The sequence below is a fragment of the Lemur catta genome, chromosome 13 (genome assembly GCF_020740605.2).
Source record: "Lemur catta isolate mLemCat1 chromosome 13, mLemCat1.pri, whole genome shotgun sequence".
NCBI lineage: Eukaryota > Metazoa > Chordata > Mammalia > Primates > Lemuridae > Lemur > Lemur catta.
Genome location: NC_059140.1, coordinates 15,698,494 through 15,722,297, shown reverse-complemented (window position 1 = coordinate 15,722,297; position 23,804 = coordinate 15,698,494). Strand labels below are relative to the sequence as shown.

Sequence of the window (23,804 nt, the reverse complement as noted above, 5' to 3'; positions counted from 1 at the left end):
AAAATGCTCATTTTATCAAAATGTTTAACAGTCAACAACTGAATGCAATTAATGTGTTCCCCCACAAGCCACTCAATTCCCCAACTTGTGTCTCCAGAAAAGCACCATGCTTCCATAAATTAAAATACAATAACAATGTGTATGTGTGTGTGCACATGTGAATGTATTTGTATTGGCAGGGAAAACATTTTTTTAAAAAAGAACAAAAACCGGAGAATTTTGCATTTTTGGTGTTTTTTTTTTTTTGTATTTGCGCAGACCATTTTAGGATTTTCAGTCTCAACAAAACACTATTAAAACAAAGAATCTAGTAAAATATTTGTGCATGTACTGCTAAACAATTCTAGCAATTTTATTAAGCAATACCTTTATTATTTTTTGAATATTCTTAACAGACTGGAACAAAACATTTTTTTATTCAAAACAAAATATGCATACTGTACGCATGTCGCAGGGTTAAGTATGATGCAGAGGTTAAAGTCTGTTTGAACAAAAACAAATGCCTGGGGCAATTTCATAGCTATAAAGTTAATAACTAAATTTTGTTCGCTAAGAGGACCTTTTCTACGGATTTCCTTCATCTCTCAGTCACACCGCAAACTTATCTGAAGTGCACTTCCCAAGTGTAGTTAGAGAATAGGAAGGAATGTAAAACTTTTTTTTAATTATTTGTTTTGTTTGTTTGTTTTTTTAAAAACAGCCCTTATTAACTCTTCCTTCCACTGATACTACTGTAAACTCATAAAAGCCTTTTTTAGAAAGCAAATTCATAAACACTCAGCAGGTGAAATGTTCCCACAAAGAAAAAAAAAAAAAATACAAACAGAGTGATCAGACTTCGCTTTTCTTCAGCTACCTAGAGCATGTTAGAGTGATAAAGTTTTTGCACTTTGATAAAAATGGCTGACCTATTTATTTTTTTTAAAAAAGAAATTGTTCCTCTGTGATAATGCAGAATCGCAAACACTTCATACCTGGAATAATTTTAAACCGTATGTTAGGGAAATACTGGAATAGAATTGTATATATTCTGTATACTGCAGATGTTTGAGCATTTCTAGTATCTCTTCCACAGCAATAAAGGAGGAAAAGAAGTTCAGATTTGTGTCTGCAATCTCTTTGTTCCCAGTACGATGGCCAAAATGTGCTTGTATATTACTGCGACAGAACTGAAATCACGATGAAAGCCCACCTCCACCTTCAAGGAAGGACTCTCTCACTCCCCACGGCCTGACTTCTAGATGGCTACTCCTGTCCGACCGACCAGCAAGAAAGGACTGGACCGCTTGGGAATGGGAACTGGAGCAACACAGTTCATGATAGCTATTTTTTTTTTTATTTTATTTTGTTTTCAACATAAAAATGTGTTAACTGTCTGATTCCACCTATTATGGAGAGCACTTGTTTGTTCAGCGAAAAAGGAACCCCCGCCAGGCCCCCTTGGCTCCGCTCTGTTTTGGGTTTGTGCACCAGTGGGTCCGAGGCCCATGCACACCCGTTCACTGTGGTTACACAGACAGAAGCAAGCGGATGTTGTCTGCTTAGGGGACGAGAAGAGGGCGAGGGGAGGACGGGCCGGGTAGGGCGTGGGTTCCGTGGGTAGAAGGGAGACTTAGGGAATTTTTTTTTATTTTTATTTTTTGTTGTTTTCTTTTTTTTGCCTTTTTTTTAGTTTTTATTTATTTTTTTGTTGTTGTTGTTGTTTTTTGCTATACCATGAGGTCATAGCAGTCATTCCTCTAATAGAAACTGACAGGACGTAAAGACAGAACTATCTGATGAACACACACAATGACTAGAAATATATATAGAGAGAGACAGTGAAAAGACTTAGTTTACCTCTGAGAAACCATCCCGACAAATAAATCCTGTATTAACAAGTGCAAAAAATAAACGAACAAACAAACCCAAACCAAAACGAAAGCAAATAAAACCTCCAAACATTAAAACACAGTGTATAAAATGGTGTGAGAAATTTAAAGTCACTTGACAGCCTTTTAGTCAATAAAAAGCTGTGGTGGTGTCCTTGTTTGGATTCAGGCCCATCTTTTTTTTTTTTTTTTTAATTTTACCCTAAAGGCCTTGCAAGAAGTAATTAGAGGGTAAAAGCACCCAGTTTCTGTGACGTTGGACAGCAGTTGCGTTTTTCATGGTGGGCCGGCCGCCGCCCCGGGACGCTTGAGCCTTCCGTTATTTATTCCTCATTGGTTGAGTTTTCTTCCAGCGTGTTGATGCCTCCCAAGCTCAGTCCCGTTGTGTTCTGTGCTGCCGAGGCTGTGAGCACTGTGTGTAAGAGAATCAGTACTAGGACACACAGCTTGAGTCTGCTGCTGCACAGTCTTGTTGCTGATGACACTGTGAGCGATGTCCTGTGACAGGAGTCACTTTTCTCTACCGTCCCTCTGGATGGACTCCTTGATCGCTCCTCTCGCCTGACGTCACAGCATTCTGGTTCATCATTGGTTAGAAAGGTTTCATAGAGCCCTGGAGGGAGAAGAGAGGGAAGGGTTAACAGGAAGGCGATCCACCCAGGAAGGAGCTCACAGTAGAGTGTAGCTGTGACTTTAACTTTCTGATCCACAAAATCTTACAAGCAATTAAACATTTTTTAAAGGGAAGTCAGGTCAATACAATTAGGGTAAATAGTTAGCCATGGTCTCAAACCAGCACTGTTAGATTCTTCAAATTGCTCTCTCCCATTCCTGCCAGTCATACCATGGAATTTCTGGGTTGTTGTGAATACTGAGTAAAAGATTTCATTAGGCCAAAATCAGAACTTGAGGTTCTGGATCAGCTTGGAGACCACGTATATTCAGCCATCCTTTTTTCTTTAACAGGAATGTGATCAATTAATGCAATGCATAAGTTAACATTAACTAGTTATGCGGAATAAAACAACCAACCAATCACGATGTTGTAGCAATAGCAACTATGTTACTAATCTTTTTTTTCCTCATATGCCTCAGCCTGTCTTATATCCTTTTATGCATCCAATGGGAGATCAGGTCATTTTGATTTATTTTCTAAATATTTCTCCTATTTTTCTCCATTCTCTCCATTTGCCTTCTACTCATGACTGCCTGAATTGAGGCTTTAATTATCTTTTCCCTGGACCCTGGATCATCCCAGTAGGAGTCTTCTGCTTTCACTCTTCTCTTCTTCCAATCTAGCCTCCAACTTTGCCTTTCAATAATTCTCTGTCTCTCTCTTGCTTGTGCTCTCTTGCTCTTTTTTCTTTTTTTTCCCTTACTGAATCTCTTTGTTTTATTCTCTTTTTCCTTTCTTTCTCTGATGATGCATATTCTTCTTATTTTAAAATTGATAAATACATATTTTCAAACTTTTGAAATGGTGAAAAAATAAAAAAACTACATTATCTATAACCTTTTCAATATTTTGCCTAGCTATATTATGTATAATATTTTCATGTGTCTGTATAAGCCCTGGTGTATCTTATTTTTTTCACTTGACTGAAACATTTTCTAATGGGTGTTAGAAGGAACTTTCTACACAAACTTTGTCATATCACTCTCATGCTTGAAAAACTTAAAAATGGAGATAAGAATAGAGTAGTTGTAAGGATTAAATGAGATTTTTTACATAAAGTGCTTGGCTCAGTGCCTAGCACATACAAATAACTTGAAAAATTTGGCTACTGTGAATAATAATAGTTATCAATGGTATCTCATTGCCTCTTTCTACTTAAGTAATACAATCTAAAACCTTTTCTTCTCTCTGCGGACACATTGCTCAATGCTCCAGCAATCCTGAACCAGTGGCTCTTCGCAGAACACTCAAGTCTGTATCACTAGTCAAGCTGGTTTCTTCCTCAATTTCCTTCATCAACTCATCTATGTAATAATTCTCATTTATCCTTCAAGCTCAGCCCAGATGAAACTCCCTGTGTGAAACCTGTACTCATACTCCTGGGCTACGAGTGCATTTTATGTAACTCTTCAATAGAGCAATTTTTATTTTTTTCTTTAAATCACAATTGCTCATTTTCATGTCAATTTCCTTAATCATTTGTCAACTTAAAAACATAAGCTATACATTTTCAGCTTTGCATTCCCAATATGTAGCAGAATGCCTGAACAAAATACTTAATGAGCATTTATTACATGGATAAATTCAGTATATCTATTTCTTTAATTAAAACAAATCTCTTAAATAATATACACTTCAGTCTTCAGATTCTTTTAAAGAAATGACCAAGATATCCTTATAATGATGCTTACAATATTCATTTCTTCTTAGGCATTCAAAGGTAAACTTCACCTTCGCCTAGGTAGAATATGAAAAAAAAACTGAATTAATGAGATCTGCAGCTCTGACATTTTTATTGTATGATATTTTCTTTTTCCATATAAGATACCTCACTGGTAGACTAATCATTTATTGAAGTATACACTTTCCAATACTATATTCTACAACAAAAATAATTTATACTAAGTTATAAAAATATAAGTATAAAAGTCATTAAGATCAACATTTTAGAATGTTTAATAGTCAGAATATGTTTAACAATGTCATCTAAATAAGAAGTTCTTCCAAAGTTGCTCAGAAACTGGTTGGCTGATTTATAACTAAAGTCAGCTCAGAAAAAATAAGGCAGTTCACTCAGGCCAATAAATGAACCCTTCTTTTAGACTGGCAAAATTAATATTCTTTCTTTTCCTCTCCCATCCATCTTTTCAACCAGTTTTTATTCTGAGTTATGAATGACATGCACACATATTAAAGATCAAATAATTCCACAGGATATTTTACAAAATAAGAAAAAATAAATTCCTCCACCTCCCCCATCTCAAATTCTTCCTTCTTAAATGCAAATATTTGGACCTCTTTTAGCTGCTTTTATATTGAGTTCCATTTCTGAAAGTAACTTGATTATGCTTTTCTTGATTTTTCATCTTTTAGCATTATCTATAGCTTCCCCTTAGGAAATATAGAGATAAAACATTCATTCTCCTCTTTCCTTCCAGATATATTTCCCTCCAAACCAGCACCCATTCCTCCATAAACAGTAAGTTGGATATTTGGTATTCCCTTTACAGTATTGGGATGACATAAATACAACTCTTAATTTAGCCATATAGTAAATTCCAGTTTTCTATTCCTAGGCCACACTGTTTCTCCTAGAGCTAATATTTATCTTGTCATTTTTCAAATACTTACTAATTCAACCCTAAATACATTGCCAGCTGCTTCAGTTACATCAGGTGTTCTATCAGATCATTTTCCTGATGAAATATCTCCTGGAGCCTCTTCCCATCTGGACTGGTTGCTTTCATGCCTGATGCACAGCTGCCACCCTGGAATTGGGATTTCCTATTCCCTGCATCCTGCGCCCTGCCCTCTCCTTCCTTGTCTTAGGAGTTCACAACCCTTCACCATCTTCAGTAGGAAAAACTCATGACGATGAATTTCCAAGATGCTGCATGCCTAAAAATGTGTTTATTTTACCTCACATTTAACTGATTGTTTGGCTGGGGATGGAATTCTAATTCGGGAATTGCCATCTTTCAGATTTATTCAAACACTGTTCCCACATTTGGTTGTTGGACCTTCAGAACCCGCCCTTTAATTCTCTTCTCTCTCCTATTTCATACTACTTCATCCCTTTGCTCTGCTTTCCAAAGCATTTGGTGGGTTTTTGTGTGTAATAATTTTACTGAATTTTGGTTTTTTCCCTGTGATGATTTTAATTTCCAAGAGCTCTTTTACATCCTCTGAATGTTGCTTTTTTTGAAGTGACTGTTCTCATTTCATGATTACAATATATATTTTTATCTCTCTGAGATAATTGTGGTACTTGTATTTGTTGTGTTTCTTTCCCTCCCTGAATGGGCTCCTTTTTTCTGTTACTTTTTTTTTCTTCGTTTGTTTGTTTATTTTTCTCTTGTTTTTCACATGGGAAGGCTATGCATTCTTGATTGCCTGTACATATGAAAGAGTGCTGGAAGTCAGGGCATCTACTTAAGGTTGTTCATGATGAGCTAAACTGTAGGATGAGATGCCCAAGGTATTTAGATGGAGAAACTTAAAATTCTGCCCTTAGGCTGATCAGATTCCCTAGAAAATTCTACCCAGGATCTGTCCAGGAGGGGGAATGCCAGGCTGCCAGTTTTCTGACACTAGAGTGGGAGAAGGAGGCTGGGGATGGGGCCTCTCAGTGTATAGACATTTATTGATCCCGGTGGTCAGTGTGGTCCTTGCACCTCAACTTTTCCTGGTTTGGCTCTCAGTCCAACAACCATCCTTTTATTCTCTCTAAAACATTATCTGAGCTCATCGAGGAGATTTGTAGCATTCAGTTCTTTGTGGTTATAGTACTGATATCCCTATTTTTATCATTGGCTCTTGGTTAGAAATTCTAGCCTCTTCCAGAGATCACCTGCATTCCCTGGTTCATGTCTACTTTCTCCACCTTAAAATCCAGCAATGGTGGGTTGAGTCCTTGTCACGCTTCCAATCTCTCCTTCTTTGAACTCTCCTTCTGCCTCAACTCTTCTAACTGATTCTTAGATTCTTCTAAGTGATTCTGGCTGATTCTTTTAACTTCTTCTGTGATTACTTTGGGAATCCCTGGATAATCCAGGACACTCAAGCTCTTTATTTCAAAGTCAACTGACTGGCAATCTTAATTCCATGTGCAAAGTCCTTTGTGCCATGCAAAATGACATATTTATGGGCATAACATCAGAAGAGGAGGTCACAGAAGTCAAAATCTTGCCTACCACACTGATGTTATTATTCTCATTTCACTGACGGCTTGGGCTTGTTATGTTCTCTAACATCATATTGAATATTCCATAATTTGTTGCATTCCAAAATTTCAGGAAGATGTGATTTCTTTACAGCTTCTTCTGCCTAATCCTTCAATCTGAAACCATGTTTTTATTCTACTCTAGTCTTGTTTTGATAATCAATCCTTCCCTCACTTCCACTGGTGTGTTGTTTTCTGTTTTGTCTTGTTTTGTTCAAAAAGCTTCTATTGGATGGATCCTGGCCCTTCCATATAATATTTTTCTCCTGTTGTGTTTAACTGTCACGTCTCTCCAAGAGGCAGAATTCTCCTTCGGGTTAGTGAATGGGGAAAAAGCAAACAAATTGCAGTTCCCTTCCCATCACTACCAGAAGTGAATGAGGATGTGGTTCCTCGCATCCATTTCAGGTGGCTCATTTGATGTCTTTAGAAAGAAGATCCCTGATTTTTTGGGGGAAATACCACCATAACATATGTAGCAATGGGGGTGTCCAGGCAGCTCAGACATCTGCTGATAATCTTGAATCTATCATGTTATCTCTGGCCTATTTTGTTCTCTTGTTCTCTGTAATTCCTGAAAACAAATCCTGATCTCCAGAGAGTCCTGTTGGAAGAGTGGTTCCCATCTCTTCTGCTATCTTTTTTAGAGTTCACTGAAGACTCACAACTCTGGAATCTACTTTTTCTCTTTTATGCTTTTTTTTAAAGTATCCATTCTAATAGTGTTCCACTTTCTAGGTTTTATTGCTTCTATGAATGTAGCTCATTTTGTAGTTTTTACTTCGATTTTAATAGGATTTAGAGACAGATGGGAGGTAAAATTTTGGCTTCGGCTTGCCAGCTTGAACTAGAAGTCACGCTCATACTTAAATGTAATGACTTACTCATTACCAAGACAATTTTTTGCCATCATGTAAATCCTAATTTAGTATTGCAGAAATGGTGTTTGAAATCAGTGTTTCGACTTTAATAACTCTTCATGTTATATTTGCTACAATAGTGATTTCACATGAACATAATCTAGAATTTGTTTAAAAATGACATAAAAAGTTTTAAAAAGCATTGGGTTTTAAATTATGTCTACATTTTTTCCAAAGGCAAAAAGTTATAAAACAAATAATCTCTAGAGAATTTGCTACTTTTCTAGGTTTATCTTATAAAACAATACAAAATAAGAGATCAATCTAAGAAATCTAGAAAAATCTTTCTAAATAGTAGTGACCGTCTGCAGAAAGAATTCTGTAGACTTTTGAATATCTATATATCTATAATTTGTATCATATCTTTTTAAAGCCAGGGCAAATTTTAAGTAATTAAGGCACATATTTGTAAACTGGTAGTTTTTTGGGGGAAGTAAGGACAGATGTATCAGATATGTAATGATGATTAAAGGCTAGCATCACTACGTATAACTAATATTAATGGAATTATATTACTTTTCTTCTATTCACATTATTGAGAGTAAGGACTACTCCTCCACTCCATCCTGGTATCCTCAATACCTAGCAGTATGTAAAAAAGTATGTCTAAAAAAGAACAGTAAGTATTTGTTTAATGAGCAAAGGAACCAAGGAATAATGCAGTAATACCTTGAGTTGTTAGAGAGTGCTGCAATGAATTGAATGTATTAGACCACAGAGCACCTACACGTAGCCTAACTGCAAAATGTAATTTAAGTACACATATCAGGAAGAAAACTGACACAAACTCTTAAGAAAGGCCCATACGGACCTGATTATGTAAAATCCATTCAGAGCTGAAAGTTAACTGCACATTAGATGGAATATAGATTTCTCTAAAAACTGAAAAATGATACTAAATGAAATTAGAATCAAAAGCCCACATTAAAATGGCAGAGAAGTTATAAGAGCATTTACTCATTCATTAAGACCATAAGCTAAGTTGAGGAATAAATTGGGCATCTGAAATATCTTGAAGCTAAGCAGACAATTTCCTCGACCAATGTTCCTAATGTTTTCCAGTATTTTACCAGGAGAACAAAGACTGTCTGCAGCCAGAGAGAGTATAGTCTAAACAGAAACCTAACACACACTGCTAAATATCACATTTCACGTTATTATTTTCCCCCAAATGGTTACAGTAACTTTTTTAATTATGAAAAATTTATTCTAAGAAAATAGAAAAGAAAAAAAATAATGGGCAAAGAAAATGTGTGTTCACCAACTACGTCATTTAATTTTCCACCCAAACCATAATGAATTCTTTGAGGGTTGCCCTAAAGAAGGATGGTCTGCAGGAAAGCCGTATGAATCTGCATCTGTACCAAGTGTCAAAACAAAGCAGGGCTCAAGGGAGTGGACATTGTCAGGATAGAGTGATTCAAGTTCCTCTTCCCTATTCTGAGAAGTTACCAAGTCCCAGGACTTCAAGTGGAGACAGTAAGAGTCACTTGGGAAAGGAATAAGAATTGCAACTCCTTTCCCCTTCATCACAATGAACCAAACCATTATTGCAAAAATGATTTCACTTTTCAGGTTGGATTACTGTTATATGTGAGAAGGCTGCTTAAGGAATTTCATGAAGTACATTGAAGAACTCAGAATAATTTAAGTGTTCCGTATGAATCTACGTTACAAGAGGGTGTAAAATAATTGGCTCTTTCTCATGGATGTTTATGTAACTTCATGTCGAGTGCTGGCTAGCTCAGCATTGGTTTTATTCACATCCTTTCCCAACAAGCCACATAAAGAAAACTGTATGTTCCCTGTTGAGAACATTACCTGTTGTGCTCTATTTCTATTTATTTTTGTTATTTTTCTTTGTGAAATGGCACCGTGAGGCTCGCATATTGTAAATCAGTGTCATTGTTTAGCATATTACCCACAGTTGTTTTTCAATTGGAAATCCTTGGTAACTACAACTCTGCAAAGGAAATATCCTTGAAAACAGGAAACTATATAAATAATGTTGTGGCTGCGGTATCTCAAACCATAAGTGTAATTGAAGAGACAGTATTGCTAATGCTTTGATCCACCAAAGTATTTAGAGTACAAACAACATTTCCTGCTTTTCTTTTTAAAAAGAAAACCAGACTTTCTGTGTAATGACAGAACACATGCAAAACTGTCCCAAAGTCTGTGTCCACGTGCACATGCGGGACAAGGCAATGGCTTCAAGGCATGTGAACACCCCATAAATAGACCCTGGATTCAAAAATATGTCTTAGTTTCAATAAGCTAGGGAGAAATATTTTCTTAATTTGATTCGCCACTTTTGAAACATTAAATGTTAAACTAAAAAGTTGGAATTTTAATCAAAATATTTTTACCCGAAGCAAATGCTAAAACTTAATGTTGGTGATACTCTGACACTAAAGAAAAGCAATGATCTTTTAAAGCAAATAGGTTAGAGCGGTTTATAGACCAGAAAAGAAAATCAGTGTGTATATTTTAGAGTCAATATTAAAATTTAACCAAAAGAGTATCAGCTAGATTGTCACCTTTATTTTTCGGATTTGAATTGAACTGACTTCAAGTAGTTCTAACGTTTGAAGTAAGCATTCAAATGAAAATAAAGTAATAGAAGATAGCAATTTTCAAAAAGAAATAACAAAAACTTTGGCAGCAGTGACATCCTGGAGAGCAGGTAGGTAGGGCTTTGGGTGATGGGGCGTAGGTTTGTTTGAAGAGGTTACCACTCAGTAGAATTGCACAATTTCACTGAATATGATGTTACAGTCACCCATATTTTCCACGGAGTGATAGAAAATAGTCAGTTAGTTTAGACCCTGGTATGTCAGTTGCCAAAAACGCAAGGTCTCAGACAGCATGTCGTTTATTCCCCCAGTTACAGGGCCAAGTAGAGTGGCACAATTATGACTTGTTTTATTTAGTGGCACCTTGGATTATTTCTCTGTTTTGCTTCTTAGTCACTGTCCTCTTCAGTCATTGGTTTACACCTATTGTTAAAGACACAAGACTCTATAAAATTTTAACACAATGCAAAGAAGTCGGATAATGCTCACTAAATAGCCAAAAGAATGAGTTTAAAATGATAAAGATACAACACCAGAAAACTGTTCTTTTTTTTTTGAAAAATAACAGGATTTAACACTCAGTTACAACTCTTATTTGAGAGACCTAGAAGTCTCATTTGAGAGACCTAGAATATTCTTTATAATGACAAAAGTATTCATTCTTACAACCGTTAGATATCTCCTGTCTTTCTGCAGGTTACATTTTTTTTTTTCAAAAAATATCTGGAAAGATCAGAAGACCTATTAAACTGAGAAAATATGAAGAAAAGTAAAAATTAGTTCTTGAAGTACATATTTCCTAGAGGCAATACGATACAAGCTAATGTGTCAAGAAGTTGGGCTCCTAGGGTCCCTCCACTTGGCATTTATGACACGTCAATCATTCTACTTCCTGTAACTAAAACAGCATTCTTACAATTCTGTGTTTCTTACAGGAAATAAAGATTCAGGAAAATGAGAATGTGCATGAGTGATAAGGAAAGAAACAGAAAGAAGGAGAGAGAGAGAGAGAGAGAGAGAGAAATTATATATTGAACAAAGAATCAGACATTAAGAAGCAAAGTACAAAAGAAATAAAAGGACCATGTAAAAAGTTCAAACACTAGTATTTAAAGAATTGAAAAAATAATAATGTGGAACATTTTACTTATGAAGAAGAAATATCAATTTTAATATACTATATCCACAAAAAAGTAAGAAAATGAGCAGTACAGTACACTGCTGGGGAGAATCTATGTAGTTATAAACTTTCTGAGATTTGGCAATAAATATCAAAAGGCTTAAGCTTTTGCATGGCCTTTGACCTTTCCACTCCAATTCAAGGAGTTAATTTTAAGGAAACAAATAAGAAGTGCATGGAAATAAGTATGCGTGTATATACTCATAGTAGCAATTTTTATGTAGCAAAAATGAAAATGAAAAATGTTCTATAATTGGTAAAACACATAAGTAGTTTACATTACACTAATATACTGTACTATTATGCAGACATTAAACTATGTTATGAAAACACATTTAGTGATTTCAAACACTATTCATGGTATAAAATATTATGTTCCCCTTGGTGGTAGATTACAGCCTTCCTTACTTTCTTTTTGCTTATCTGCATTTGCTAAATATTGTTGAATGATTAAGCATACATTTCCTAGTATAAATATAACACTAAATATGATTTTACAGAAAGGATTCTGTGACTTTTTAGGATATTTGATCAAAGTGGTTAGATTTTCAAAGATACCAGTTTTTACCATCTAAAGTAGGCAGCACTACAGTGCTGAAAACGAGGATGGCTTGTACTACATCATTATTATTAACATCAACCACCACAAAAAACAAGGCTAGTTTGGGCTTTACTCAACCACTTGTCAGAGGAGACCTGCAGGGAAACTCAGGTAGGCTTTCTTGGTCTCACTGGTGACAGAGACATGTAGTGTAGCAGGCAGCTGTGGCTTAGTTTACTAAACATCTATTACCCCTTCTGGGAAAAGCACCCGGATTTTGTTGTGGGGAGCAGTTCTCCCCAAATCCATGAATGCAGTTCAGGTGGGGCTAATCTAACCCTCCTGCAGGCAGGAAGGCTCCTGGTTAACCTAACTGACCAGAGAATTCCATTCTCTCAATACAGTGCTCAAGTGTGAGCACCCAACTTAAGCCAACCCTCCAGTGAGAAACCTCTGCAGAAATTATTGGGAATGAGGGAAATCCTCCTGCAATTTCTAAACTGAGGGATTAAGACCTGTTTCTGCTGCTGAAATAAATCAACAAAAAGAGAACTCAGACATGGGAGGAAAGAGACATAAAGCTAGAGGTGGAGCTGGAACTAGAGAGAAATAGATCTATTTATGTATCCATACCCATGTCTAATCTCTCTCTGTATAGCTATACATCGATATATCTCAACACATCTGTCTATCTAATCTGTCATCTCTCTAATGAATAATATACCTTGGTGTTTATCTCTGTATTTTTCAATTATATGAACCAATGAATAGGCTTTTTTAAGTCAGTCTTAGCTTTCTGCCACTTGCAAGAGTTTTCACCAACACACATACTTTCCTCACAGAGACATCATGAAAATATAATGAGGTAGGTCATTTAAATACTTGACTCAATGCCTTGCACAAACTAAGCATTCAAAATTAGTAGCCAGTAATAATGCCGGTTACAGTTATAATGTAGCAGTAGTAACATATATACACAATAAGGCCCCATGGATTTTATTCTTTGTTTGGGAAATAATCTGTTTAATCCTGAGGAAACTTAGTTTCTCAGTATCTCCTTTTCATCTCTCTACCTCTCTACATTTGTGATAATAACATTCTCCATACTTACTTCTAAGATTGTTCCCTTTCCCTCTATTCTTTCTTTTTTTGTTTTGTTTTGTTTTTGAGACAGGGTCTTGCTCTGTCACCTGGGCTAGAGTGCAGTGGGGTCATCATAGCTCACTGCAGCCTTAAACTCCTGGGATCCAGCAATCCTGAGTAGCTGGGACTACAGGCATGGGCCATTGTACCCAGCTAATTTTTTTATTTTTAGTAGAGACAGGGTTTCCCTCTTGCTCACGCTGGTCTCAAACTCCTGGGCTCAAGCAATCCCCCTGCCTCAGCCTCTCGAGTAGCTGGAACTACAGATGTGCGCCATCACACTCAGCTAACTTTTAAATTATTTTGTAGAGACAGGGTCTCACTATGTTGCCCAGGCTTCCTCTGTGCTTTCTTAATACTTATAGAGGCTCCAGGATAGCATTTATTTAACTTATTTACTTCTGCAGATGAATATGCGCACCATACGTTATGAACCATAGCTTTTAATCCTTCTTGTATCACTCACATCCAGCACAATGCCTGGGATACTGTAGATATAGTAGGCAAAATGATGTCCCCCTCCAAAAAATGAGTCCACATCTTAGTCCCCAGAACCTAGGCATATTTTATGGCAAAAGGAATTAAAGCTTGCTTATAGGCCAACACTGAAATAAGATTACCCTGGATTATCCAGGTGGGACGAATCCAATCACATGAGCCCTTCCTTAAATGGGAAGAAGCAGGCGGAGCGTGTGTGAGGCAGATGTGCCACTGCTGGCTTGGAAGATGCAGGAAGATGCTGCAAGGCAAGGCATGTGGTGGCTTCTAGAAGCTGGGAAGGATCCTCAGCTGACAGCCAGCAAAGAAACAGGGACCTGGGACCTATAACAGCAAGAAACTGAATTCTGCTGGCAATCTTCAGGATCTTCTCCTAGATCTTCTCTAGGCTTCTCCTAGAGCCTCTGGAAAGGAACGGCATCTGCAGACATCTAGGTATTAGCTGGGCAAGATCTGTGTCAAACTTCTGACCCACAGAACGTAAAATAATAAATTTGTGATGTTTTAAGCTGCTGAGTTTGTGGCCATTTGCTAAGGCAGCAATAGAAAACTCATAAAATGGGTCTTTAGCAAACGTCTGTTGAATGAGTGAAAATTTAAGAGAAAATACTTAGGAGAAAAGGAGGCAGAACACACTTCTTAGTAGGAAAAATATAAAGGAAAAAGAATATAGACTTACAGAGGTTCATCACGTTTGTTTTTATAAATGGCTCCCTAGTACAGCAAGTATTTTATAATAAAAGCAGGGAAATCATTTATAACTCTCTGGAGTCAAACTAGTAATGAGAAAGTCATAACTAAGAGAATGTCAGCTATTCCAGTTACAGAATAAAGTTTTAGTGAAAAGAAAAAGTATTACTCACAATAACCAAGATATGGAAACAACCTAAGCATCCATCAATGAAAAAATCGCAAAATAAACTGTTATATATATATATATATGTGTGTGTGTGTGTGTGTTATATATATATATATATATGAAATATTATTCAGCCTTTAAAAAGGAAGAGATCTGCCATTTGCCACAACATGGATAGACCCGGAGGACATTATGCTAAGTGAAATAAGGCAGACACAGAAAGAAAAATATTGTATGATATCACTTCTATGTGGATTTAAAAAAAAAAAGGTCCAATACATACAGATAATAAAACTGAGATGTCTAGGGTGGGGGAGGGATGGAGAGATGTAGGTCAAAGAATGCAAAGTAGCAAATATGTAAGATGAATAAGTTGAAGGATCTAATGTAGAACACCAGGACTACAACTGATAATAGTATATTGTATTCAGGATTTTTCCTAAATGAGTAGATTATAGCTGCATTTGCCAAGGGGGGGAGGTTGCAGGTAGTGGGAATGGGTAACTGTGAGATGATGCAGATATTAATTTGTCCCACTATAGTAGCCATTTTCTCATATATAATACACACACACACACACACACACACACACACACACACACACACATATATATATATGCGCATGCTATGGTCTGTCCCCCAAAGTTCATGTGTTGGAAACTTAATACCAAAATTCATATGTTGATTAGAGGTAGGGCCTTTGGGATATACTTAGGGTTAAATAAGGTCATCAGAGTAGGGCCCCCATGATGGGACTGGTAGCTTTATAAGAAACGGAGAAGAGATCTGAGCTGCAGGCATGCTCTTGCCCTCTTGCAAGATGTGGTGCGTTCAGCCATGCTATCAGGCAGCAAGAGGGCCCTTACCGGGGCTGCCTCCTGACCTTGGACTTCCCAGCCTCCAGAGCTGTAAGGAATAAATTTCTTTCCTTTATGAATTTCTCAGTCTGTGGTATTGTGTCACAGCAACAGAAACTGAACTAAGACAATGTATCTTATAAAATTATGTTGTATACCTTACATATACAAAATAAAATTTATTTTTAAAAAAGAGTACAGAAAAGCAATGGGCCAAGCCAGGCAGAAAGTCAGATGCCCTGGCTTCTGATGCTGGCTTTTTTGTGAACTTGGGAAAGCTACTTAATTTCTCTATTCTTCAAATTTATTTATTTGCTAAATTTATTTGTTGAGCTATCATGTTAAAGAATTATGATTGAGACAGCCCCCGACTGCTCCTTCATTCATGGCTGGTGTTCCTAATTGGTCAATGAATCCATTCTCATTTCTCAATCCCCCTATGGCCCGGGCCCAACAGTCCACGGCAACAGAAATGATACCCACCTGCAAGAGCTGAAGAGCAACTGGGCTCCTTTAATCTCTAAAACTCTCGTGATTTTACATATGGAGTTTCTCTAATTATATGCTCACAGTTGCTTTTTTGTGTGTGTGCTGATTGATGGAGCTCATGATTTTTAATAAATGTAATGTCTTTCCTGATGGAAATTACTCTATCCTTTTAAAAGTTATTTATTTCTTTGTGGAAAGAATAATAGAAATGAAGAGAGATGGAAACCATTTTTTTTGGTAAGGATTAAGGCTGGGAATTTGAAAGCTGTACAGAAATTAAGTAAAACTGTTGTATAAAACTATTAGTCTATTTTCTTTCAAAACCACAGGAATAGTCCATAAAATCAGCCTAGAAATGATAGAACAAATGAATTTCCTAATGGAAGAAATTTTTTTAGAAATAGAATATTTGGCAAGAGTTGTTTTTTTTAACTCTTTTTTCTTTGTAAATAGATTTTTTTTTAAGAGCAGTTTTAGACTCTCAGCAATATTGAGCAGAAAGTAGGAGTGGCTGGATTTTTCAAAGGAAACATTCACTAACTGCAGTTTCCTGAGATGAAGGGTTTTCAGACTTCGGTCTAGAGTCTTCCAATTACTGCACCATGATTAATTGCACATAGCACACACAACAGCATTGCAAATGGATTATGGTTCTAAATTCTTTCAAAAGGATATTCATAAAACTTATAAAAATAATTTTGTTTTGCAATTAAAGATGATCTGCAATGTTAATACAATACCCTTTCTTCATTATTGCTCTTTTCACATAATTACTGTCTTCTTAATCCTCTTGGCAGAGTTCTCTCATTGCCTGTATAACTCCTTTTTATCACTTCCTGTTCTCTAATCCTCTAGAACATCTGAAGCACACAAAACGTGTCTTCACATAAGAGTCAGAATTTATTCTTTTCTTGAACAAACAATATCGAATGTGTCTGTTGTATTCCAAAATCTTAAGGTATTGCTCAGTGTACCAGTCTGCTAGGGCTACCATGGCAGAGCACCACAGACTCGGTGGCTTAAACAACATACGTTTATTGTCTCACATTTCTGGGGCTAGAAGTCCAAAATCAATGTGTTGGCAGGCTTGGTTCCTCTGAGGGCTTGAGGGAAGGATCTGTTTCCAGCCTTCCTTCTTGGGTTATAGAGACCCATCTTCCCCCTGTCTATTCACATTGTTTTCTGTGCATCCACATGTCCCCTTTGTATAATTACACTGTGATGGGCCAAATTGTGTACCCCCCCAAATTCCTATGTTGACATCCTAATCCCCAATACTTCAACATACGAATGTATTTGGAAATAGGGCCTCTAAAGAAGTGATAGGAGGCTGTAGGGTGGGCCCTAGTTCAATATGACAGGTGTCTTTGTAAGAATAGGAAACTCGGATACACAGAGAGACACCAAGCACAAGACTCCATGTGTTTGCAGGAAGGAAAGACCATGTGAGGACATAGTAAGAAGGCGGCTGTCTACACACCAAGGTGAGAGGCCCGAGAAGAAGCCAAACCTGCTGACACCTTGATCTCGGACTTCCAGCCTCCAGAACTGTAAGATAATTAATGTGTGGTGTTTAAGCCTCCCAGTCTGTGGTATTTTGTTATGGCAGCCCAAGCCACTAACACGTACACTAATCATGTTGGATTACGGCCCGTCTCGATGACCTCATTTTAATTTGATTACCTCCATAAAGAAGGTCATGTTCTGGGGTGTGAGAGGTTAGAATGTCAACATATGAATTTGGGGAGCCAGGGGACACAATTCAACCCATAGCACTAAGTTTGGGGTTCCCATTTCCAAAAAGTTAGATGTCACATCATATATTAGCTGTTTTCATTTTTAAGTTCTGATATTCCAGGTTGTGCTGCGTCATCGAGCTGCACGGTGATGGTGGGACTCAGTTCCACAAGAGCTCCTCTTCTCCTGCACTGGCGGGAGGGTGCAATGTGAGGACCAAAAATGGCTTCAAAAGGAAATACCGACACGCTTCTTTTAGACTCCAAAGCGAGAACATTTTGTTAAAGTGCATCTAACCGTCAGCCCGCTTTCCTATGACTCGTCATAACATCCCTGCAGACGAGCACAGGCAGGGGCACCTGGCGACCCTGCAGGGCATGACTGACACCTCCCTGCCCGCCTTAAGCTACTGCTCCCACCTGGGAAGCCACGTCTTACTCCAAGGACAGGGACTACCACTGATACCCCCAGGTGGCTATCTATTAATTAATCACTTCAGTATTTGTTTAATGAACACAAACTCTGTGTCAGACACTTCTTTGGCATACCTGGGGATACAGCTGCCAACAACCCAAATTCCTACCCTAATCCAGTTCACCCAAGCAGGAAGGAGACCAGCAAGTGGTGCTGTGATTAAAGCGTGGCAGAGCAGGTGCTATAGGTGGGCAGGTGCAGGCTCTCTGGGCGCACATGCTTGAACCGGGCCTCAGGGGTCAGAGAAGGTCTCCTCGTGGCAGGGGCAGATGCCTCAGGGTTTGGCAGAGGAAGCTTTGAGGGAGAGCGCACCAGCAGAGCAGACTGACGTGTTAGATGACGGCATTTGGAGGGCAGGGTTCCAAAAGCGAGGGGAGACAGGGTCACACCGAGCCATGCAAGGCGCTTAGAGACTCTCCTGGGAAACCAGGACAGCGAGGGAGGGGCATGGCCAGCGCCCAGAGACTTTGCATGGCGAGCACCTTCCAAACGCTCAGTGAGCAGACGCTCTGACCCATTTACACTTCACGGTGCAGAATTTTATTTTGCAGAAGAAATCACAGGCTGTAGTAAATGATGAAGCAACAAAAATAGCCCCCCGTGGACTGCATTGAACAACAGAAGGTTAGAAATAAGCTAAATGGTCATTAATCAGGAACTGGGTAAATGATGACAAATTTCTAACCAATAATGGTAGTTGCCAGTTGGTGTGGGGACAGAGCTGACCTGACTTTCACTCTCCTATCTTTCCGATCTTGTCTCCACTGTTTGTCTTATCCATTCAGACATAAGAAAACACAATTTATTTAAATTTTTCAAGAGTACATGACATCAACTGCTTTTGTCCCAGTGATTTCAGTGTGGGCCCACGGTCTCACCCCTACTCATTGGTGGCATCAGTGGTGGCTCTGCGGCCAAACCCCCGAGGGCTGGAAGACAGTGGGGACTGGGGAGGGTGGGGCCCCGTCAGGACAAGTGTTCAAGCAGTGGAAATGCCTGTTAAACAGACTTGCACTGCAAGAGAAAGAATGGCTGCTGAGAAATATTTTGGCTTTGTCTCCAGTTCTTGAAAATTGGCCTTTCCATCTGATATTTTTGGGAAAAACGTTGTCTCTGTTGACTTGCATGTGCCTATTGTAGACCTCCGAGGACACTGGACAGAACAGTCTTTGGCTCCTCACAGCTGAGATTGGGACTTTACATTTTAAAATTACCTCCGTAAGAAGAATTCATTATGCAGTGGGAAATATCCTATCTTTGGACAATTATTTGCCTTGTGATTGGAATTACTCTAAGTTCCCTTGCAATGTTTGTTCCCAACTAATTAAAGTTGGACTTTTTTGGGCTTTCCCAGTCCACGTACACAAAGAAAGACTAAATAAGGACAAATGCCCCCAAGCCCAAGAAACCTTTTCTTTTTCCCCTCAGATAATGAAATACTCAGTAAGGGAGGGGTATTAGTGAAGGTTACCGAGAACCCTACACCTCTAGCAGGAAGGAGTGTCAGTGTAAGCTCCGAACTTTCACATTCTTTATGCCTCATCCGATCCCTCTTTTCACAGCATAAACTGGTCAATAAAGAGACAATATATCATATTTGGGACAAAACCAATAAAGTAAAGCAATAAGGTAATGAAGGACAGACTGTTGTCTTAAAATAGCACTCTAGAAGTTTTATTAACTGAGCTTTGTGTTTTCAAGGTTTTTTTTTGTGGAAGTTACACATTTATTCCAGCAGTGCTGCCTTAAATTGAACGTATTCCTTTCTTTTTTTGGAATTAGGTTTAAAACTCATTTTAAAGCCATGCTTACAAACTGATCCCAATTTTTATACCTGAAATAGTTCCTACTTTAATTACCTACATCACTTGTAAAATTTAGCTATTTTGATTATATGCATATGTAAATTATATATGAATTAATTATATAAATATGTTGATACATGTTATAGATTTATACGTGTTATATATACAATATTTATAACACAAATTAGAGTAAGGTTATTTAGATTCATAATAGTATTTACATGAGCATTTTAGAAATTTCGGCACTCTTTCTTTACCCTTCACACTAACATATGTGTGTGTGTACGTATGCAACCTAAAACTCTCACTGATCAATCTAAGTTAACCATCTAAGCACAAGATTTTCCAGAAAACAGTGCACTAGGCAGTTCTCCTTTCTTTAACAACAACAAAAAAATGGTATAGGTTGTAAAATACTTGTAACATTCATTTTTAATGGGATGCCTGAGGTTGAGAAACCAGGACATGTTTGTTGAACTATTTAGACCTACACTGCAAAGACTGCCAGCTGCGGGCTCAGTCACCTTCCGTTTAACCTACTGACTGACTTTCTCCAGCTGGACCTCAGCAAGGAAACCTCTGGCTACAGTCTAATTTCGGGATGGGCTGACTGGTCGTTTCCTGTTCCACTAGTGATACAAATGCTGGACTAATAGCTAGGAAATTGCAGAAACAAGAATAGCTCCCAGGTTTGTGGGGGAAGTTAATCCTATGGGTTAGAAATAAACTAAATGGCTAACCTAATCCTGTGTAGAACCGACCCGCCAGACTAGATGACTTTAGAAATTGGGGTTTGTCTAACATTGACTGAAGCTATAATCATGTGGGGTAATTTTATTGTTCAAAGCAATTCAGTGTCACAGTGATTCACAAAGTAGGAATAAATTCTTCACAAAGACATCTTCATTACAGTTGGAGAGATATTTCAATGAATAAGATTTCACCTCTTCTGGGAAATCTCTTTGCCAAAATTATCCTTCCTAAACTGAAATTCCAGAATTAGAATTCTTCCTTCGGCTGACCACTTTGACTGCTACCGTGTTGCAAATACTTCTGAGTATTGTCTCTCATGGGAATTCAGGGGCCTATGTTATGACTTGTATGCTGTGACCTCCTCATTGTAGAGAAGATCTCTAAATGTTTTGATTCAACTTCCACCAGAGCACAGACTAACCAACTCAGCTGTCCAGGCCTTCTCCCTTAGAGTAGCATTTGATAAACTTGCGCAAAGGGTGGCTTTCCATGCAGACATTTCAGAGAGGACTGAGCATACTTGCCAGACATAGTAAGTGTCACTTCTGCTGCAAGTTGGTAGGCGACTGTGGGCTGATGTCAGTAAGATTTTCCCTCGATGGCATCTAAAAAGACAGCAGCCATGCTTTTGCTCCATCCACCCGTGGTGCTCAGTGACTTAGGGACAAGCCAGGAAAGGACCACAGGCTTGGCCCTCGATGGCTCCCTGGAGCAGTGAGCTCAGCGCTCACGGGTCGAGTATGGCTGCTTCCCAGGGCTGATTCAACCCCAGTCCATGCAAATGCCCCAGGCATGGTTTTCTCAGCTCTCCCTGGTCGAATGCATTTCATTTCTCTTCTTAGGTCAGGTACGGTATAGAGATGAAAAGCAGAATAACTTGAACTACATCAGAAGTTCCCTGAAAATCTGTGGAGGTGAGCAAGCTTGTGAAGGACATTTTCATGCTCTCAGCACAGCTGGGGGCAGAAGAGTGTGCCCACAGCTCTTCCTGGCTCTCTGGCAAGGACCCCGCAGGATGTGAGGGACACAGGTGACTTCCTCTCCCTACACTGACAGGCATGGAACCCCCCATCTTCCTCTACAGCCACAGCTGCCCTTCCGCAGGCACCGCCAGGCTGGACCAGAGCTGGCCTCTGTCTAACACAGGCTTCTGCCCTCGCAGCCTTGTCACCTGAGTGTCCCCGTAGGCTCAGCACTGTTAGCCACATGCACAGAAGAGGCAACGGAAACCTTACAGTGGGTGTGATTTTCCAAAATTCATAGCTGGTGACAGGACCCAGACAGCCTAAGTTCTGCAGAGCTCTTCCCTACATATGCTCCCGTGCCGAAGGCAAACGTGAAGGTGGAAGACAGGAAAAGCAATCTTAAGCGTGAGTGATCTATCTGAATGCAAATTTAAATATGTGTACTTGAATAAAACTCAAAAAGACAGTGTTTTAATGGAAGAAGATGTCTGAAACATATGAAGTTACTACATTTTACTTAAGGTTTTTTTTTTTTTTTTTTACAACTTATTCTCACATTTCTTTATTTTGTTCTGGCCATATCATCTCCCTTCATATTTCTCTTTTGACCTAAACTTTGATACATTTATTAAAAGATTTTGCATAACATCAAATGATGCTATAACTAGACCTCTCTTTTTAATTTTCAGAAAAAAAAGGCCCTGCATTTTTGACAATAGTTGAACACATGCACAAACTGGGGAAAACATATAAATTGAAAATAGTATAAATGTACAAATTAAAATCTATGGGAAGCAGGTTTTTTGTTTTTTTTTTTCTCCTAAAATACTCCTTTAATGAGAAATTCTTTTCTGTCTTTTAAAAATCTTTCTCAACTCACTGGTCCCATCAGAACTGGATTTTGGGAAATGTTTCTTCTTTCGTCGTTGTGAAGTGTCTCTCAAGTAAACGGTAAGACACCAAATATTTAAAATTTTCTTCCTAACTTGGTCAATATGCAGATCAATGCTTTTTCTCCCATCAAGTGATTTCGTGTTCTTGCTTTCTTTCAGGCACTCTGCAGTAGCTCAGTGTCGCCACGAGGGGGAGCCCACCCCCATCACATCACAATCCGCCTGTCAAGGAAAGGAACAACAGCGGCCCACAGTATTTTCCCAAGAGACAGAAACATAACCTTATTCTTGTCATAGCTAAAAAATGGAATGCAGAATTTACATAGAATTCTTAAAATATGTTTTATCTCCATTGTCAGTAACCCCCAGCAGACCAACTTTTACTTTTATTCTTTCAGTAATTTCCCTGTGAAACAGAGGGGCAAATCATGTCGAGTCTGTTTTATCTATCAATCAACTGGTAATTTTCTTGGTGTTTGTTACCATAGCACCCACAGCCCGTGCCACTCGGCTGCTTCTGTTGTCTTAATCTCGGCTCACTGTTGCAGGTAAGCAATCAAGGATTTCTCCGGGGAACTCTCGGGCGAGGCGAGGGAGTGGGGAGCAGGAAACCCGTATAATTACCACAATGACGGGTTGACATCGTAGAATCCAAAACCGACTTCCACCTCCTCACTTTAAAGATGAAGAAACTCAGTTTCTAAAATAGCAGTGCATTATGTGCACGGAGCTTGAGAAAAGAACAGAACCCACCTTGAAAACGTTAGCTCAATAATGCCTAACATTAAATGACAGGTTTCACCCTGACAGCACCTCAGAATGTCTCCCTAATTAATTTTTCAAACACTCTTTTAGTAATCTGTCAGTTTTATTCTCTAACAGAAAAACCAAGAGAGATCCCAGGCAAAATGTCTTTTCTTTATATCTCCTAAAACAGAATCAGAATTAAATATACGAGGAGATCAGAATTTAACAAAGCTGTCACCCAGGTTTGTGGTTAGAACATTTGGTCATGACCTTCTGTTACATCTTCAGTCAAAGACATTCTATAGTAATAGCCATGTGTTCTCTGATATTTCCTTCTAAGAATAAATTACTGGCTTATTAAGGATCATAGGCACTAAGTAGCAGATGATGAAAGAGATATAAATTTATAAATAACTCTCAAATCTAGAACATGGGTAAGTAATGTGAGTGCCATAAAGAAATGATGCACTAGATTTAGAATTTAGTGTTACCAAAGTTGTAAATAACTCCTGATGATTTAGAGAAATTTGGAAGGTTCTGAACCTTACGAATGATTCATGGACCCCAAAGGCTGATATTTACTATTCCTGTGAATCAT

General features: G+C 38.3%; 1 protein-coding gene across 2 annotated transcripts in view; it reads right to left on the bottom strand.

Annotated features, from left to right (window-relative positions):
* Positions 1–328: 328 nt before the first annotated feature.
* Positions 329–23,804, bottom strand: part of NALF1 (NALCN channel auxiliary factor 1) — a 628,398-nt gene continuing 604,922 nt past the window's right edge. The window contains exons 3-4 of one of the 2 annotated variants that reach the window (XM_045567034.1): positions 4,239–4,284; positions 2,412–2,484 (exon numbers count right to left, since the gene is read on the bottom strand). In XM_045567034.1, coding sequence (XP_045422990.1) covers positions 4,262–4,284 — 23 coding nt within the window. In that variant the 3' untranslated portion in view covers positions 2,412–2,484; positions 4,239–4,261. Of the gene's footprint in view, positions 2,485–4,238; positions 4,285–23,804 lie in introns of both variants that reach the window. The other variant, XM_045567033.1, reaches the window with a different exon arrangement.